Below are 21,008 nucleotides of genomic sequence, written 5' to 3'. Positions count from 1 at the left end.
ATCAATCGATCATGAAATATAATCAAATGAATCTAATTGTGTTTCAAATATAGTTGTTCAATTGTTCACTATTTCACAAAAATATATATGAACCAATTGAATCGAAATCGGATTGATTCATAAGAATCAATTCATGAACATTAAGTCACGGCTTGCAAAGATTGCATTCCTTAATTCATAAATGTATTTCTTCATGAGTATGAAAAACATACTTATCCAATTTTAAAACTTTAACCACTAAGTTTGCAAACAGGTACGCAAACTATAGCTTCCGGACTTTGGTCTTGTCCAGCCGTTTGCAAACAGGTATGAAAACAGCAGTCCCGGACCTAACTCAAGTAAAACCGTTCGCATAATAGTATGCAAACAAGGTTCCCGGACTTTAATAGTTAAAACCATTTGCATACTAGGTATGCAAACAAGGTTCTCGGACTTGAATCATACCAAAACAGTTTGCATACTAGGTACGCATACTGTGATGTATCCAGACAAAGGTTTTTGTTGTAAACTCTCATTTCAATCATTCAAACATCCTTAAAAGACGTCAATAGTTGTCTCACATAAACTATTAGCTTCAAGTAATTTTCAAGTGATCGAATGATCAATACGAAACTTTCCGAGTCGACATCAAATGATTGTCTGACGCAAATCATGTAAGATGTTTCAAGACAATTTCCACATGATCATCTTTTGACTTATTATTTAGTTTCCAACAAATAAATTGTTTCCAACTAAACTTTTCAAGAATATGATGAACGTATCTAAAGCAAAAATCTTCCAACACATATTTCGAGAAATAGATAACCAAGTTAAACTCAGCTCGAAATATCAAATGTGTATAATATAAAAGTCTATATAACTATATGACTTAGTTTCATTAGGAGATAGAATATAATAGACTTCCGAGAGATAGATAAGTTTTAGTCTCCACATACCTTTTGTTGATGAAGTTCCTCTAAACTCTCCTCAGTAGATCTTCATCTTCAATCGGTGAACGTCGTGAAGTCTAAAGCTCAACCACACATTCTATCCTAATCCGAGACATAACTATAAGTAGACTAGAAATCAAGACTATAGTTTTGATCAACTAAATTTGACAAATAAGCTTGAGATAGAAACGCTTGCGAGTTCGACCAAGCAGTGCTCTAACATCTAGTTTTGCTATCGCTCGTCGGTATGATCATCGTTAAGCAGTTCATCATCTACAGCCAGGAATTCACCCCCCAATAAATATTCAACTTCAAATTCATTTCAACTCACAACATATCAACTTCAAATTCATTTCAACATGGCTAGTGTTCACTACACCAAACTAGCTAGTACTCATTTCACTCGAGAAGAAGATGTTTCTCTAATTCGATGTTGGACATCAGTTGCAAGCGATAGAGATTTCAATTTAGGGACTTTTAATTTATGGGACACTGTGTTTCGAAGGTTTATGATTTTAAGTCACGCAAATTCAAGAAGAACAATTGAGTGTCTTCAAGAAAGGTATTGCTTCATCAATAACAAAGTGAGAAAGTATGTTCAAATTTTCTGGATGATAAAAGGGGATCATCCTGGGATGTGGATGTCAATCGATGAACTAAACTCATACCAAATTCGTTGAAGACAACAAAAGACGGTTTAAGTATGATGAATGCTATCAACTCTATAAAATTCATGTGCATATGTAATGTAATTGCGGTTAATTTTAATTAAACGTTTGAACTTAATAATCTGTAAAACTAGTTTCGATTTGAACATTAAGATATATTTCATCAATAAAAACAAAAAGATTACATTAAAAATATCTAAATTAAATTACATCCATAAACTACTCAATTGGTCATGCTTTCTGGATCAAGAGTGATGTTCAACATTTTAGAGATTGAGCAGGTTTGAGACTGACTTGGTGGTTGAGTCTCTTCAGATCTTCATAACCTTGAAAAGTAACGAGAGTACTCATGCAGATGGGGGAAATGATAGTGATATTGAAATGCGGTAGCTTGAAATGGTTGAAATGCTGATGTGGTTGAGAAAATTAGGGTATAGAAAGTATATTGTCTAACTGCTTTAATGTTCAAGCCACCACCGGGAGTCATAGTGCCAATTAGAAATTGGTTAAACAAACATCCAGGAGTTGTATCCACATCAATGACTTCATCATCTTCACGTACTACTTGAGTATCCAACATTACATTTGGAGTAGAACTTTTTGGTACATTCTGCATCGAACGACTTCTCAAACTTCTTCTTTCACTTATATGACTTCGCTGACTTGATCCTTCAGGACTCGTACCTATGCCACCAGGACTCGTACCTCTACCACCAAGACTTGAGTACACATTAGGAGTCGTACTTCCATGACTTGGACCTGTACTACTATGACTGGAATATCCTGGATTTATGTCAAACATCGTGCTTTCCCACACTCTGTGTATTTCACTCAAGTAGAATCTATGAAATCCATGTAGTAGATCATGATAATCGCTCAACTAATTGTGGTACTGCTCTGGTGTATCATCTACCCCACAATATGGATAAGTCCGTTCAAGTGAACTAGAAACAATCAGAACAATAACAATATCTCCAGACATAGATAGAGTTTGTAATTCCCAAGGAAAATGGTGGCATAGTCGACGATGAACCCGCTTGACTAGGATATGTAAATGTGCCCCCCATCTCTGGTGGTGGTTGAGAAGGAAGATATTCATCACAAGTGACATCCTACCTATAGCTAGGAAATCCATCTAACCCAAATTTTGCAGTTGCATAGAAATATTGGGCTTGAAAATAATGTTAAACCAATAAAGGTATACTCATTTTTAGAGCTCGGCTCCTTGATCAAATTTTCAGCTTTTTCCCTATGTGGACTATCCCTTATCAATTTCTCCTGGTCATCTCGAGAAATCTCTTCACTTGGATAGGGGTTGATGGCTATCGCCATTCTTTTCTGCAACCGAAGAAGTAGTCTTTCATTGTAATACCAAAAAACAATAGTTTTTCGTCGTAATACCAAACGCCTTTTTCAGAAATAGGACTGTGTAACACAATCCCCTTAAGCCTTAGCTCTAGCATTCGCTGGACTTCCACTTATTCAAATTCAAGGATTATTGTACACAACATGGAAACAAGGTTAAGACTTGTTCTACACCACTGTTGAATCCTATGAACCATGGAAGCATGCTGACCATCTTCATTCTGTACTTTTTCCTAATTTTCGGCTTCGTGCTTCTGTATGACTGGAAATACATTGGTAGGATTGAGAAGAGAAGATTCACAAAGGAGGAAATATTTATACCACCAATACTGAAAATAATAATATTATTGGTTAATGCATTTACCATGTCAAAATAATATATAAATAGTGTGAAAAATATTGGTTCTTACCTCCAACACTCCCAAAAATGCATTAAAGCACACATCGAACAATAACTAAGGGCTATGTAAAGTTCTGATAAAATTGGAGACCCTCAGTCATATCTTGGTGTTTGATCTAAATCTTCTAATGATTCGAGAAAACCAATTAATACCATTGAGCTAGCATTTGGAAATAGACATTGGCCTATTGTATACAACACAAACAGCCGTTCGAGCTCATCATAATGTTTATGCTACAAATATTGTTTATTTTCTAACATGTTCTGATCCATTTTCTTATAATAACGTTTTAAAGAACTTTTCAACCCATCCACCTTTAATCCATATACTTTTAGTTGTATATTTCGCCATTGTTTATCAGTTGTAGCAGGATTGACTTTATCATTATCAGATAGTGTTTTTGAAGGAATATCAGAGCCTTTCTCGGATATTTAGCTCAGTTTCCACTTTAAGTTTGTGTTTTCCCTTTTTAGAAAAATATATTGCTTATGCTCCAAGATGAGATCTGATTCAGCCTTTTCTTTCAACTGACAGAGGTTATCCATTGTTGAAGAATGAGTCTCAACCAACAATTTTTCTCGTGTAACGCCTTTCTGATCATATTTTCAAGTACACAAACCTTTTGCTTAGTTAGGTTCAGTTCTTGAATGAATTTATTCACCGACAATTTTTCTCGTGTAATGCCTTTCTGATAGTATTCTCAAGTACACGAACCTTTTGCTTAGTTACGTTCAATTCTTGAATGAATTTATTCATATTGTTTGAATACGACTCAATGTACAACTTCACATAGATTGTGTTCCTTATTGAGGGATTGGTTGAGATCACTAGCACATTGATCATACTTTTCCCGAAGGTCGTTTAGGGGCAACCATCTAAAGCCCGTAGTTGGAAAAAACATTTTGCAAACCAATAGCAGTTCTCGAAGTTAGGCCCAAGGGGTTTGCAAATTTAGCAGTTCACGAAGTCATTTCTTTTATGTGGTTATGTTGCTTTTTTTATTAAGAAAAAATATTCTGGGGTTGGTCTATGATTCGATGTTTGTATGTTATTTTAACTTCGAATTTTAGGTGGTTCCGACACTTTTTTAGCAGATTTCATATCATTTTTACAGACAGTTAACGAATCAAACCTGAAATGTATAACTACTTTGACTTGTTAGGAATGACTCTTTACAAGGCCAGATATGGTAATTATAATTAAAAAACCTATGTTTTGTATGGTTTTTGGGTTCGATATACGAAGTATTAGTTTTTTGATGAGCTTAACACTAAATGTCTTCTTCAATAAACAACGAGGTTTATCTCGAGGCACACATTGAATTTGCGAGGATATAAAATTGGAACTTAACTGATTTGTTATCAAGTGTTAACTAATTCTCGAATAATCATCCTTTCACCAACTGGTCTACAAAATATTTTGGTGCATGCTCATTCGAGCACCTAGGCGTTACATGGTTAATAATATGATGAGAAGTTCATTATCCTCCTTAGCTTGGACAACAAAAATATCATTGAGCACACCTATATAATAAAATAATTTTTTTATTCATCAAAAGCTCATTCTTCTCCTTAGCTTGGAAAACAAAAATATCATTGAGCACATAACTCTCCAAATTAACTTGCCTATTATTAACATCATCATATCAGATCAGTCCTAACATCAACTTGTCCCTTAATGTAATACCCTTATTCGACGGGGAAGGTTCGTCGAATGGAATATAGGTAATTGTTTGTCCTTTACTCATACCGAGAACTTTTCAGCACAATTGGCTCCAGAACTGGCAGAAAACTCTGCAATTAAGCGTGCTCAGGCGAGAGTAATCCAGGGATGGGTGACCTCCTGGGAACCTCATGCTGGATGGCCTTAGCGATACCCGTTGAAAACCCCACACTGCCAGATAACCGTAGCGTCTAAGTGGGGACGGTATCAGTAGATGATCGCGTCATTACAAATGGTATCAGAGTCGACGACGGATCACCTACCGAGGGTGAAAGAATACGCTGAATGGGTTGGATCAGGTACTCGTCTCATGAGGGGAAGGGAATATCTAAGATCTGGGCTTGAATATATTCTGGAGCCGAGGACGACTCCAATTTAAGGTGGTGGTATCATAATAACGGGTTCGCCGAATGAAACATAGGTAATTGTTTGTCCTTTCCTAACATTGGGGTGTTTTCAGCATAATTGGCTCCAAAGTAGGCATATAACTCTACAGTCAAGCGTGCTCGAGTGGGAGTAGTCCAAGGATTGGTGACCTCTTGGGAAATTGCTTCCGGATGACCGCAGCGGTGTCCATTGAAAACTCTACACTGCTAGATAACCGCAGTGGCTAAGTGGGGACAATATCGGTAAAGGGTCGGGTCATTACACTTAACCGCCATCTTCTCCATAAGTAAAAAAACCACTCTCTTTTGGATATCTACCTATATTACTTGACTTGGATATCCAACCATCAACATCCACACTTACTACATTCTTTTTTGCCACCCATTTCTCAGCTGCCTTGACTGGTGGATTCGGGTTATGAGTGGATTTAGTAACGAAATGACCAAAACATTTACAATGTAACCACCTAGGTGGTTTCCAAATATACTCAACCTTCACTTCAACAATATCCTTACCATCAATAACAAGAGAAATTAAAGAAGAAAAATCACAATCAACACTTATTTCGATACATGCCCTTGCATAACTCATTCTTATCCCACTGAGAGTATGTTTTATCCATCATAATAGGCACTCCCACATAACTAGCAATTGTACTTAATCTTTTAGCATTTAGCATGTACAGAGGTAGATGCCTCAAATTAAACTATACGGGAACAATTTGTAATTCAACTATATCACTTTGCACATTTTTGTACCACGGTTGAACAAAGAACAAGTGATTTGCCATGAAAATAGCTCCATGTTCTAGAGAAGTACTCATATCTTAAATCTCATCAAATTCAACGAGAAATATATTATCATCTTTTATGTAAATGAAAATTACCTCTAGGTTTCCAAGCTCTGATAATAATATTCCTTATCATATGAAATGTCAGCTTCTTACCAGCCAGAAACTCCACCACCATGTCTACGAGTCTTTTTTTCAAACAAAATAATAGATACTTTGGTTTCCACTCTCTTACCTTCTTCAAATCTAGGAGGAAAAAACTTATTCAGGGCTGAACTCATCCTTCTACCAAATAACGACGACCATTTATTCCTAGATCCAGATTGCAGAGGTACTTGATTTTTTAGACCGGATGGAAAATCAGAAATAAAAGACATAGATCTACCATTATCAGATGCAGATCCTGCAAAACCTCCCCTAGAGCCCATATCCCACATGAAGAAGAGAATACGGGAAAATTTGCTAGGATATTCATGTAACCAACAACACTGAACATAAATTAACCTAACCCCTCAAGAATTGAAGAACACATACGGAAAATTAAAGAAAAAAATTAAGAAAATCCTTTGACTTTTGGTCAAAATCACAAGGCCAACGTCAAGCTCTTTTTTACTTTATTTTTAACCAACTTAAGACTCATGTAATATGCAATCAAACTAATTAACTTAATCTGTGTTTAATATCTTATATTCTTATTTAAATAATATTTCAATTTTTCTTTTTTCAGATATGGTAAATATAATTATATGAAAGTAAAATTATCAATTGGAGAAACAATAGTGTTTCCGTTGAAGGTGTTAGCACAAGTTGCATAACACCTCACTTCCTTATCCTAATAAGTATACCAGTCCAATAACTCATTTTCATCTTCCTGCCACATCTGTGAGCAAAACATGCATGTGTGGAAGAAGAGATTCACATCCTTAACATCACAAGTAGAGTGCACGGGTGATAGGTGTCGAAAACAACTTGATTATTATCTATTGTGTATACTTTATTTACTATATTTCTTATAAACTATGTATGTTGTGTTTGATTTTGAGTTTTTAGGTACTTCAGAATCATTTGAAGCAAAAGAAAAACAAATTGGTGAAAATGGCAAAAAGTCATTTCACATGCAAGTGATATTGGACAGGCCAAGAATACGGGGAAACCATCTGAAGTCAGATTCTAAAATATAAAAAAGTCCAATAAAATACGGGGCAACCATCTAAATCCATGCCAAGGAAATACGACATCATGTTCTAAAATATAACAATACAACCAATTCCAACTAGAAATGACCGAAAAATATATACTTAGATAGTAATACTTGGATAAGTGTTATATAAAAAAAGTCAATCTTCAAGTTTAAGACTAACATTTCGTTCTTAGCAATCAACAAAACTGGAAAGTTAAAAGCAAACCACGATAATCACATGTATTCCAATTTACAAGTTACAACACTATATAACCAGACATAAAATATTTTTTGAATTGGAAGTCGTAAATTATTACAATGTTTTTCATTGCTCTCTCGCTGTTTTTTTTTTTCTATATAAAGATTATACCGGGATATTTAAATCTTTCATAATGATTTCTTATTTACACCGCTTGCAATTCAATAAGTGGGATCAATAGGATTTTTTTTTCTTAATTAGGAAGTAATATTTGAATTTACATGCATGTTTATTAAAGATTTTAGCAAGTTAACAGAAAAGAAACAACCAATGGGAATCAGACTGATTAGAGTTAGTTGAAGAACATGTAATAACTAGACGAAATGAAAGTACAATATTAAAATTCAAGCATCTTAATAACTACAACTTAACGAAGATAGTATCATTATCTCACACCAAAAAGTAATGCATCCGAGCTAGTATTATCATACTATATATAACACATATATAGATCATCTCTCGATCGGGAGCACAAAAACCCAACTTTTATATCTTGATTAACACCGCTAAAGGGGTTAACATTTTATGAGTTATAAACAACTATTCAATTTTATAAGAAATGGATACATGACTTATTAGCATTTAACATACTTACAATTACAATTTCATCTAAATCACATACAAAAAATCAACCCAACAACGTTGTTCAGAATATTGTACTATCCACAAATACAAATTTTTCCACTCTTACTGCAACCATAGTCTACTAGATTGATTGAAATTATATTAACTAGTTCCTCAATGTTATTCCAAAATTAATTTGAGCCATATACATTGTCTATAAGTTTGAATTGGCACATTTTTATTAAAATGAACCAGATCTACTTCAGATTTTAATTTTGAAACCAAATTTATTCTACAATCATACATGCAAATAGTTGAAAAGTTACTAAAATTGGTAAAACTTATTCAGAATTTTTTTATACCTTTTACGATCCAGACCCAACAATTGAATAATCAACCGATTATCTCCATCGTCTTCAGATTGTGCATGGTTAGAGATTTTGGGTTCTGGAAGATTAGGGATTTTAGAAAACTCTTCTTCACCAAACAAAAAACCTACTTCTCTGTTAGTCTTCTCTGCTCAGAACTGGTCTCTACGACCGAATCCGAGCAGATTAACGTAGTTTCTACTTAGGTTAGGTTCTTAGTTTTTCTTTTTTGTTTGTGGTTTTTTGATTCTTAATCTTCAACCTTGTTTTTATGCCATTTTTCCTTTTGCATATCTTTCTAGTCATATCTTTATCATATTTATCAAGTCAGCAATAACATCTTGTAGGGTGTTGCGAGTTTCTAATCGTGGTGGTGGGGGTGCCGGCGGTATGATCTTCTCATGCCATAACTATGTGTTTTTAAGCTATTTTGTGTTGTTTTTTTCTATTGGGGTTTCTGATTATGTGCAGAGACAGGTCCATCACTATGATTTGATTGGAGGTGGTTGTGGTTGTGACTGTGGCGTTTTTTTGGCATATCTTCTTATTCCAGATCTTATTTTAAGTCTCTAATGATGAGTTTCAGGGATTCCTCTTCTTATTCAGAGAAGAGTTCATCATTGAGATTGGATATTATGAAGTATAGTCGATTTGCTCGGGTTTTTGCCAACCATAGTTATTATTATATTTTTTCTTTCAATCAGCATTTTTTTTGGAATCATTATTTTTCATCAAGAACATGTACTTGTTTATGGGGATGATAATACTGTACTGCGACGGATTTCACAATGGCGGCTTGTTTGAGGAAGAGGATGCCCTTGCGGCGGCGACGGTTTGGCAGATGAGGGTAATGGTAAATGTGGCGGCATATTAGGGTTGTTACGAAGGATTCCAAATTTTAGGATTTTCTCCTTAATGGAGGAAAATGATTCTTTATGTATTTAGGCTTTTTCATTGGTCTAGTTATTTTAGACTTGGGTATTTATTTGTATGTGGGCTCCCTCGTATCTTTAATATGAGTTTGCATTTCTTCAATGTTTGCCTTTTAGGCTGAGCTGAGTCTGTTGTGTAAGGGTTTCTCATATTTAGTATGAGAAGTATCCATCCAAAGTCTGTACTGTGTACTTGCTATTCTATCTACATAATAAATCATAATCTTTACCGATCAGAAAAGAGATTATGGTTTTTAGAAGAGGCGTCAACACCTCTGCAGGGATCGTCTGCATCCGGATATCTCAGTATTTTATTTATGATTGCCATGATTGCATTAAGGTTTTGTCTGAACTTCGATTATATTTAGGCTTGGAAGAAGTGAGAGATGAAACTGAAATTTGATTTTTCTGGTTCGTATACAGATGAAAATGAAGTGATGATACAAAAGGAAAATGAATTATCATCAAAGGATAAACATGTAATATCTTCTGTAAAGGTAAAAGTATAAAATTAAGAAATCAAGGTTAAAACCGGGATATGACAACTCCGCTGGGACATTCCATAACCAAAATATCTGTCTGGATTTAGTTGATCTGAGCGCAAACTACTTTTTAATATATTGCAAACCATTCGCCAAAATCGTAAAAAAAATACCATTTTCAATGAAGTGGGTGTAGTACTCACCAATTACCACCGGCCCAAAATCAAAATATTTTTGGTATAAATACTTGCCACCTCCGTTTTTAAAATATAGGCTTGTTTCATGTACAAACACGCCTCTCTTTTTAACCGAGTATATTTCTAGTCTTTACACTTGCGAAGTCGGTTGGAGAAACACAAAGATTCAAACTCTTGACTTGAGTTTTCTTTACTTGCAAAGTCGATTGGACAAACACAAAGGTTCAGATTCTTGACTTGAATGAGAGAGTATAACTATTTGGCCAAACGGACAAACTTACGGGCGTGGATAAACACACAAGGACAAAGAGGGCAAAGGGGAACCGTTTCACAAATAGATGACTCGGTCTAATTACTAAAAACAGACTGAGCAGTCTGAGTCAACTCGGACCACTACACTTAAACTGTATCAGTTCGCAACTGATTCCCGCGTGAAAAATGGTAAAAGAGTGTCCGAAGAGATTCTCGGGAACATAAAAACAAGTGCAGAAAAAACGTATACTATACGCTTATACCCCTCCCCCTCTCTCTCCACATCAGTCTCCCATCTCTCTCAATCTCAGTTTCCTGGAGTTTTTCTTCAACTCTCAACAATGGCCACAATACCTCATCATCGTCAACAACAACAACAACATTTTCTATCTAAATCATCATTTAGGTACGAAACAACGAACTCTTGTATTGATCTTGGTGATCTATTTCTGCAAAAAAATAATTCTTCAGTTTTTGATTGATTTTGTTGTTTTTCTCTTTAGAAATCTATTTGCAGTAGATAATCAGATGCCTAACTCAACGAGTTTCGTTGATCAATCTCTCCCGCAGTATATACCTCCTTGTAATCTCTCTGCCCTATCTTCTCTCTAAGAATCTATTGATCTTTGTATTGATGAATGATTTTACCCAAATTCCTTGTGCCGGTGGTTTATGTCGGTGGATTTGATCCTGCAACAGATAGCAGTGGTGAGGGTGGTGGTGTTGATCGAAGATGGATTAATGGTTTTCAACCTAAGAAGATGAGATTGATAAAAGAGGAGGAGTTGGATACAAACAACAATAACTTTCTGACTGGTTTATTACCAATGCGTTCTGTTCCAACGGGATTAGGTTTATCTTTGGATGATAAAAGTTCTGTAGAATTTCAGTCTTCGTTGCTATTGGATGACTCGATCAATAAAGAATTGCAGAGACAGGATGCAGAAATAGATCACCTAATCAAAGTTCAGGTAAAAGGAATTTTGTTTATTTCGATTTTATGATTACGCTCTTGCCGTCTTAGGGTTCTATCTGGTTTTTGGGAGTTGTGACTTCCATTTTTGTTTAAAAAATGTTAGACCTTAATACTTGATTGATTGGAAAGTTCATTTGATTTTAGTTTGTTCCCCTAACCTTTGGTTTATCCGGAACGCTTCTAGCTTCTTAGTCTAGATGCCAATAGTATCTGTTAAAGGCTATTGAATGCTTGGAGATTATTGATGTTTCCGAAAAATTTATCCCTAAGTTGTTTTCTTACTAATAGGGTGAGCAGTTGAGGCAAACAATCCAGAAGAAGGTTCGGGCAAACCAGTTGCAAACTTTTTCTTTTGTTAAAGAAAGAATCCTGCAAAACCTTCGTGAAAAAGAAATGGAGGTTGAGGATGTAAACAAGAAGAACACTGAGCTCGAGGAGCAAATAAGAGTGTTATTGGTAGATGCAGGTAACTGGAAACATCAAGCTAAGAGTAACGAGAACATGATTACTACCCTTAGGATCAATCTTCAGAAAGTGTCTGTACAAAACAAAAATAGCAAAGAAGGGTGTGGTGACAGTGAATTAGATGACACAGTGTCATTTTGCAATGGCGGGACAATAAACCAACTTGTTTGCAAGGAGCACAAAGGCTTGGAAAAGTTGATGACCTGCAAAGTTTGTGGATATAATGAAGCATGCATGTTGTTGTTGCCTTGCAGGCACTTATGCTTGTGTAAAAATTGCGAGAGTAAGGTCAGCTTTTGTCCTCTTTGTCAGATCTCGAAGTTTATTGGCATGGAGGTCTATATGTGATGGTATAGGTTCAGTGTTGTAACTCAATCTTGTCCACTTTGATTAGACAACCATATGTGATATTCTCATTCTTGCTTCAAACAATATCATGCCCCTGGTAGGATATCTGTGTTATTGATGCTGCTGTTGAAACACCCTTTATATTTTAAATAAAATTGTATAGTTTTTTGTTGATTTGATTGCTTTGAGGCATTGTTAGCTTTCGAAATAATATAGTAAGTTATACTTACGTTGTTATAAACTGAAACTGAATATGAGTTGTTTGTGATTGTTATTCTCAATCTCTCGGTAGATCTGAGAGTGGGGTTTGAGTTCATTCTTGCACTACAGATGCAGAGTGGGGTCTGAGTTCGATCTTGCACTACATATGCATGTAACATCTTAAGGTGTTTATGTACAACGTGAGATAGTTCTTTATGTCTTGCTGCATGATTCAACCAGTGTAAAATTTCTGGCCCAAAAGAGACTTAGCACATTGATATCTTTGTTTTTTGTTAATTACTGTCATCTAATGCTTGACACTCAGTGCCAATTAAGGAGAATATTGGAAAACGAAAGCTGGTTTCGGTCGTGGTGGTCTGGTTTTAGTTGACATGTATTCTGATGGCAAGTAGTCATAGATATTCAGTCCAGGATTGATCAGGGTTGTTATTTCAAATTCATTATACCAAGTTATCAACGTATCATTTTCATTTTTGACGGTTTATCCTGATTTCAAGTAAAGCTTCTATATGATGAGGAACTGGAAATACGGATTTGATCATCCTCATACTTATTGATTTGTAACTATTGTATTCTGTTATCTTAAGTGTTCTTGCAAATTGTTTGGTTTTGGTCTTTTCTCCAGATATTGGTGGTTACCTGGATGTATACTAGAAATCAGTGGAGCTGTACAAAAACCAGAAATCTCGTAAGCTACATTTTGACTCAATGCTCTAACAATCTCTCGCTTCATCCAGACTGCCACTACCTCCATAACATCATGTACATAGGACACAAAAAGTATGATTTTCTGTTGTGCATGTTAGTTTAATTTCTTTTGTTTGTTTTCAGCAGCCATCCTGATGCAAATGATAGTCATTGATATAGTAAGTAAACTATATGTCATGTAAGGCCTCTGGACGGTGGTAATGACCTGATGTATCATAGATGAGCGCTGTATATTCCTTCATCTTGTTTGTATTGCTCCTTGGAGGTGGAGAAATGAAACATGTAAGACTCATCGTTGATGTAAGCTTTGTCGAATGTATAACTATACGAGAGATGGTTGCTTAGGGTTGTTTTACAGGGAAATGGACACTTTACTGTGAACTATTCGTGTTAAAGAGATTGTGGTAAGTTTCACCTTTGCAATTCAGATGGGTCAGGCAGGTGTATCATGAGAAGGGGTAGGTGAGATACTAGATTCTTATTGCAGGAAGTGAAGTGATATGCACTTGCTTTTACTTAACCTTCCAATTTGGTCTAGAGGCATTAGTGGGTTAACTGAGAAGATATGGTGTCAGTTCTGGCAGTAGTCTTCTTGGTTTGACCGTTGACATAACAAACCTAGAATAACATGAGTATGCATTTCTACTGTAAATGATGAACACAAAAGTTTAAATTTGCCATGGCAGGTATGATGATGTGACCTCATTGTTGAGAAATTATGGTTAATGACGCAGTTGGAGCGGATTCCAGTTTATTCATGATTCTTCAGCGTATTCATATAAAAGTAAGTTAAGTTTCTTTGCTTTTTAGTGAGTCCCTAGCGCTTGGTGAACTCATTGATCATACTAGAGTCATTACCCAAGTCATTTTAGTTGGTTTCTCTATGTCTTGTTTAACTGAGACGTTGTATCACTTGTTACTCACAGTATTTCTCTTGTTTTTCTATTTTGAAGCAAGCTCATTCTTTTTGAAGTAACAAATATTGAGACAATAATAAATATGTACCTACATTACTACATTAGTTGTGTCCAAGCTATGTCTGTTACATGGTTTTAAAGTTGGACTTTTGCAACAAAAAAAGAAAAAAACCACTAAAACACGTAGTTTGTTGACAACAGGTATTGAGAAAAAACAAGCAAAAAAAAAAAGCTTTCTCAGGTGCAATATATGATGGTTCTTTTAAACTTGATTGGCACACGGATGTAGTATTTACGTATCTTTGAGTATAGTATAGGTTCATAAGCCCAACACCGTAGTTGCGTACTTGCATAGGCATAAATTTCTGTTAGTTGTTAGGAATTTACCATCCTCAACCTTTGAGGATCACTTACTTCAAACACAAGAGAGTTTCATAATCATAAAAAATACTCATTGCATTGGCTCTGCATTGTTTTACTAATGTATGCTGTATTTGTGAACTATAAACCGATCCTTAATTTCTTGAGTTCTCATTGGTTCTTAGGGCGGACTTAGGTTCTCATTGGTTCTTAGGGCGGACTTAGATCCATGTCATCTTTGGCCTGCATTTTCTTAGATAAGCTGTTCTCGAGACTTTTGTATCATGCGTCTCTAGACGATTTTTCAGAGGAAACTCTTGTTTATCCTGATGCTCGATTCAGAATAGCTGGAAAACCTCTTTTTTTAGGTGAGAATCTTTCAGGTTTAAATCTTTATGTCGAGAAAGTTGTACAGGTATAAAAATGGAGGATGTATAGTTTACACCCACCAAACAGAACAGCATGTACACGAACAGTAAAAGTAGAACATAATAAGTTAAAACATATCATGAGAAGGTGGTTTATCTATAAGGATCCTCTTTCTGCAGAACTTTAATTCAGCTGATTTTATATCTTGCTTTATTTGTCTTAATAATTTGAACATTGTTTTGAGATTTTATTCATATTAATATTTTATTTTGTTTTGGTTTTGGTCTTGCTGCTGGTTATGAGTTTATATCCATTTTTCTTAGGTGGATGAGATTTATATTAGCCGAGACCAGTTATAAGATATATATATGATATATTTGCTGTGCTTACTCTGTATATTTTGTATACACTAAACCATCCATCAAACTCATTCCACCGAACCTTCACATGGTCTTGCCCGCCTTGTCTAACTCTTTTTCCTCCTTTTTTCACAAACATATCATCGTAGTCAAGATATTTCATTTCGAGTAAAAGAATTTAGAGAGTTGGATCATTTGTGGGATGACACTTATTCTGCAAGTACTAATAAAGTATTGGCTTCATTTCAATCATTCCTTCCTCTTTTCATCCCATTCTCTGTAAAAGCTTCTCATATCGGGGTGGGATCCTTTCCCCACCATTTATTTTTTGTCAGAACAGATGTTTGTACATCAGGAATTATGTTTTGGTTTGGGTTTATATCATTTGGTGATAAAATTCACTTGAAATCATTTGTTCTCCCTTTCTTTTTCTTTTTTCTGCTTTTCCTTTCCGTAGCAAATGTTTTATTAGTTGTTCATGTAAATATGCAGTAGTCGATGCCTATACATGTTAATAATTGATATCAGCTCTGATTCAATATCCAGTCATCAAAGCATAATTAACATAATGCACACTGTTGGGAGCTGTAGTTAATGGTTTCAAAAAGCCCATCTGCGGCCTGCTGTGCATGTGTGCATGAATAATTTACCTTTTTGAAATTTCAAGGCCCATGGGCACAGAAGATTAATTTTTGACCTAGCATCAGCACAGTATATACTTTTAACATGTCTTGATTTTACCAATCAATCATACTGATATCTGCATGGAATGTAGGTCCTTAAAAAGGCAGTGAGTTCATTGGTGGATGTAGAGCGTAGACTAGTGAAGAAATTGGTCGTCCGTCGTCCAATAGACAAGTAAGTACTGTATAGTGGAGCCTCACAGTTAAAACATAATAAGTTAGTGTAGCCATGATTTGAAGCTAAGACCCTAATGAGTAACCAAAACACAAAAACATCAGTGTCATGAATTTAATCCAAATGTGCTTCATTTTGAGTTAGGTGTTCATATTCTTGAGTTAGGTGTTCATATTCTGTACCGTTAACGGTGAATTCAATATGCAAGATTAAACAATGTATAAAATATATTGCCAGTATATTGCACATATTAGTGCATGATTAAACAAAGACTCTCAAATGCATCGAGGACTATCATCACTATTCACCATTTCATGCATTTGCATCTTGCCTGAATATCATCCAACTTGATGAGATTCTTCAATCTTTGTATCTACATTACCTTTCTGTATTGTTTATAAAGCCAATGTCTGCTAGTATCCTTGGGTGAATCGACACAGGCATAAATATGAATTATCCTGAAACCTACTAATAAAAGTAGCTATACTAATTAGGTTGTCTTAATATATTACTAACATTTTGTAGGTATACTGTCCCAAATATTCTTTTGGGCCTTCAGCAGGATTACCTCCATTTGATGATAACCGCAGGATCAAAGATCAGATGGCTTGGGCATATAGGCATTGAACAGTTACAGAGGTATCAATCAATCTTCTCCTGATCATGTCTAAATAATTAAATTTCATGCTTTATTGATTGATTAAGATTAGAACATTACTTTAAGGTCTCATTGAAAAGAGAATTTAAAAGATAAGTTCTTTTGGACTAATGGACGTGAGAAGGTGGCGGGTCCTTAATGTTGCATGAAATGATGGTATAACAAGGGGAAGGTGGTCTGGGTTTCATCTCTCATAAAATTGATCCCTTGGATTGAGCAGTAACAACAGCCTTGAAAGGGTGGGACCCTTTTAGGTTTTCTTTCTTTAGTTTAGTGCTTATTTTAGGAAGTAACATAAAAAGAAGAGAAGAAGAAGAAGAAAATAAGGTGATATGCATGTGATCTAACAGCCTTTATGTCTCGCTCTTCTTAACATACACCAAAAGGAAAAATATAGGAACCACCAAATGACTCATATCTTTAATCTCTTTGCTTTGTTGACGTTTACCCACCACACGTTTTGTTTAGTTATGTTTATTAGGTCTTAATCACACACACGGGCACATGTTTGTTGTATACATTCACTTCAAAGGTTGGTATGTAGAGTAATCCTATCCACTTGATATGATCCATATCGTCCCACAGTTTTGCTCAAATAACATGTCCTAGAGCCATGTTTTTATATTCATAGAGAGGATGTGCATGAATTACGAATATGCATGTCAACTAAAGCAACACATATCTTTGTAGAATCTTTCCTTCCAGTCACTTTATAGTTTTGTTTAAGAAATGAAAGGGGGTGTCTTTCAGAAAAAAAGTGTGGGGGTTAAAATATGCTAGTAGAAAAGAACGATTATAGAGAAAAGACACCTCTTGTTCTCTTCTTTTAATGCGTCTAAAGTGTTCGTTAAAATTTGTTTACTTTTTATTTTTCTTTGCTGATAGGAGACTAATTACTGTTATCAACTAATCTTGCTAAGTCTTAGTATTCATTCGTAGCTGTTTATTCTTGTGGCCCTCACAATTCTCTTCCTGCTTTAGTAATAAAATTTTGATGATGTTCCTGATTATGCTCTATTATTAGCTGTAGTATCTATCAATCAACTAGTTCTTAATTTTTTTTGATTCTAGAACTACTTTTAAGTTGCATTAATTGGTCTAATATGTTGGCTCAAGGACCTGTAGCACCGACATTATAATCATAGTCTTTTTCATTTGAGCTTGTTTGGTTAGATTTTCATCACCAGAAAATGGAACTAGTTTACAAATAGTACCATGACTTTCTAAATAAGTCAACATTGTTTTACCAATGTCGAGGAAGGTATTTCTAGCATATATGAGGAAGAGTAAGAGAGTTATCTATAGGAAAATAGAAGTATTGGTTTATATCCAATAAACCATCTGTCTTTTTAAGAGCTGAAGATGGAACAAGAGATTTGGTTTCATGTGGTTGTTCTGAGATTTTCTCATGCATAAATATAGTTTATTGTGTTTTTCATAGATCAGATTAATGAATTATTAACAACAAAGGCAAGTGGTTAGCTGATGTGATCAGCAGATCTAGAGAACATAAATTTGTTTCTCTTAATTAAACAAATGTTTATCAAGAGGCACAACTTCATTATTTTTATGTAGTTTTGAAAGATGGAGATTAGCAATTTGAGTTGTATAGTTCTCTTCTCGAAGGACAGTAGTCGAATCTTATCAGTTTACCCTATTATTATACTAAACCCAAATTAAGAAACATATTATTCTAGGGCAGAACTCCAGTGAACGGTAATTAAGCTCTTATAACAAGGGATTTAGGACAAGAATAATTCACCAGGCAATATATAGTTAATTAGTAACACTAACCTAGATCTGAATTACTTATGTTTTGGTGATGTAGTTCTGACTTCTAAGCTTTAAGCTCTAATAACCAAGATTTTACATGAAAATGAAAGAAAAAAACGATCTATCTAGATTTTCAGGGGTTGTATCAGGATTGAAATGGTCATTGTTAATCACATAAAAGGGTAGCAATTGTCATGTAGTAGTAGTAAGCAAGTACTACAAAGACAAAAATGTTCTTGTCTTTTTGTATTTTGTTCTGTTCATCCGGGTAGTGCTATTTCCTCGTGACCCACTAAAATTTGTTGTGTGATGCAGTTGAAGAAGTACTGCTGGAACCTTTCATATCTTTTTAGACGGAGAAAGTAGCTATTAGTACCCATTGTTATTATCATATTAGTGTAAAATAATAGAAAGTGGAAGAGTTGTGCTTCTAACCGTGCAATTGGAGTGTGAGGGGAGTAGAGGAAGAGACAAAAGAGAGTGAAAAAAAAAAGACAGAAGAAGAACCTCTGTAGATTGTCGTTTTGTTAAACAGATTTTAAAAGAAGAGAGAAGAAGCAAGCAGAACTAGGAGGGTGAGAGAGGAAAATTGATTCTTTTCGGAGAGATAGTTCTGCTGCACTTCTGCATTTCTCTTGTACATATTTAAAATACAAAAATGTCCCCAGATCATTGTGTCCTTTCTCATTTTGATCCAAATATATGTGTTGATTTTAAATCTTCTGTATGTCTTATTCCTTGAGAACACCATTAGTTTGGATTCACTTTTAAGTTTTATGTCGTATTATAAATTATTTTTTGAAAGACAATCTTGGCGGTGGTCATGTGCGGGATGTGAGTGTGTGACTAAGTGATGGATGAGCAGTATGTGATTGGATGTGGGGTTCATGTCTCTCTATCTCTCAATCTAAATATTGGAACAGAATCTTCTTCCTTCCTCTCTCAGTGTGTGGAGCTTTTCTTAAATTTTTCTTTTGTTTGTGTTTGGTGATATATAGCTAGTGGTGGTGGTGCCATGGTGGTGGGGCTATCCGTAGTCGGAACTGCTGATGACTGAAAAATACTGATAACCTGTGAGCCAAAGACTATTCTTGAAGGGTTTTGTTGGGTCCAGACTCATCTCAGGCGGGGATATGATCATCATGGAGTGCACTCTATGAGCTTTCCAGTTTCATCATGCAGCACACTCTGTTAGCTACGAGTTTTATTTACATACGACGTTTATGACTTAGTGTAGAAATATACTGGGTTGGTTGCCTACAAATAGTATAGCAGTTTGTATGCATAACTTCAGACTTACCTCTGTATACATGCAATAAACTGTTGAAGTTATCTCTGAGTTTGCTAATTCATGAGCGTTTAACCCCAAGTCTATTAGTTAACAACTGATCAACTAGTATTATCATATTATTTTGGATGATGAAGTGGTCCTGACTCCTGACTTCTGAATGTACTAAATTTGTTTTGTAGGGACGAAGGTGGGTGGGGGAAAAGTGGTCATCTGGTGTAAGTGGATAGTGAATTGAAAATATGTTTCCATTATATTTCAGAAAACTACAAGAAAGAAGAGATCACGAGCGTTTTCTATTAAACAAATCCAGTACATTCAAACTGTCTCTCTCCATGTCAGTCGCTGCACCCATTTTCATTTTTTTTTTTTGCAGTTTGTTAGTGCTGAGAGTAGAGAGAGAGGTTTGAACTTTGAATTGGAAATTTGGAAGTAGAAGAGAAGTGGAGGGAAAGGAAGGAAAGAACAAAGAAAGATTTCGAAGAAGATATTATATATTTCATACATGGAGGAAGCACTTCAGCAGTAGTAGCAGCGATGGATATTGGGACTTGAAACTGACACAGTGGACACACTAATACATGAAACTTCCAACTCATAATCACATGCATTATTCGTCGTTACACACTTACACTGCTGCATTCTTGGGGTTAACTCTGTTGTGCTAGCAAATTATTGTCCTGTGGAGTACGGAGTGTTGGTCAATTTTCCCTTTGATTTTGGTATAATTACGTAACGGGAGGTTAATACAGAGGTAAAAGAACAAAGGAGTGTTGAGAGAGAGAGATTGATTTGTGTTCATGGCTGTTGGATACAGAATTCAAACTGATATCCACGTGCTCTGACTATCTAATATGTGCACTAGGAATCTGTCCCTATTTCATGAAAAAATGAATAAGAAACGTACTAGTTGCCCGTGAAAGTATTCAGGTACAAGGAAGGATTTTGAATGATTTTTAAGAGAGCATTGAATTCTGTTATGGGCGCCAAGGACTGTCTATCTATGACGAGAAAGATGTCATCTGAAGAGAAAAAGTTAATGCCCAACGGTACAAAGGAACTGCCCTACCAACAACATGGGTCTAACACTCACGACGAGTAACACAACTGTTAATCACGTAATAATTTTGCTTTCTTTTTACTGTTGTCAAAATTTTACCTTGTAGAAGTTACGCATTCATTCATAATTTCATGCATTACCGAGTCTTGAT

The 21,008-nt window shown here is 35.3% G+C and overlaps 1 protein-coding gene across 9 annotated transcripts; it reads left to right on the top strand.

The window, feature by feature from the left end:
- The first annotated feature begins 10,729 nt into the window (after positions 1 to 10,729).
- LOC113297901 (BOI-related E3 ubiquitin-protein ligase 1-like) lies at positions 10,730 to 20,719 on the top strand. 9 transcript variants are annotated; one of them, XM_026546519.1, is made up of 11 exons: positions 10,732 to 10,902; positions 11,000 to 11,079; positions 11,196 to 11,467; positions 11,761 to 12,225; positions 13,133 to 13,195; positions 13,339 to 13,497; positions 13,574 to 13,673; positions 13,902 to 13,999; positions 15,996 to 16,078; positions 16,604 to 16,717; positions 19,508 to 20,719. In XM_026546519.1, exons 1-6 carry the CDS (start codon positions 10,838 to 10,840, stop codon positions 13,348 to 13,350), a joined length of 957 nt encoding a protein of 318 aa, XP_026402304.1. In that variant the 5' UTR covers positions 10,732 to 10,837; the 3' UTR covers positions 13,351 to 13,497; positions 13,574 to 13,673; positions 13,902 to 13,999; positions 15,996 to 16,078; positions 16,604 to 16,717; positions 19,508 to 20,719. The 9 variants fall into 9 exon arrangements, with proteins under 9 accessions (XP_026402281.1, XP_026402269.1, XP_026402270.1 ...); XM_026546533.1 differs by having other exon boundaries at positions 13,342 to 13,497; positions 13,574 to 13,999; XM_026546527.1 differs by lacking the exon at positions 13,574 to 13,673.
- Positions 20,720 to 21,008: the final 289 nt, after the last annotated feature.

The sequence above is a fragment of the Papaver somniferum genome, chromosome 1 (genome assembly GCF_003573695.1).
Source record: "Papaver somniferum cultivar HN1 chromosome 1, ASM357369v1, whole genome shotgun sequence".
Taxonomy (NCBI): domain Eukaryota; kingdom Viridiplantae; phylum Streptophyta; class Magnoliopsida; order Ranunculales; family Papaveraceae; genus Papaver; species Papaver somniferum.
The sequence above is the reverse complement of the archived record's forward strand: the minus strand, read 5'-3'. Positions and strand labels throughout refer to the sequence as shown.

Coding starts and splice junctions, on each gene's coding strand:
- LOC113297901 (XM_026546496.1), top strand. CDS start 10,838: ATGGCCACAATACCTCATCATCGTCAACAACAACAACAACATTTTCTA. Junction 11,080..11,195: donor CCCGCAGTATATACCTCCTT/GTAATCTCTCTG, acceptor ATCCTGCAACAG/ATAGCAGTGGTGAGGGTGGT. Junction 12,226..13,132: donor GTAAAAATTGCGAGAGTAAG/GTCAGCTTTTGT, acceptor TCTTTTCTCCAG/ATATTGGTGGTTACCTGGAT.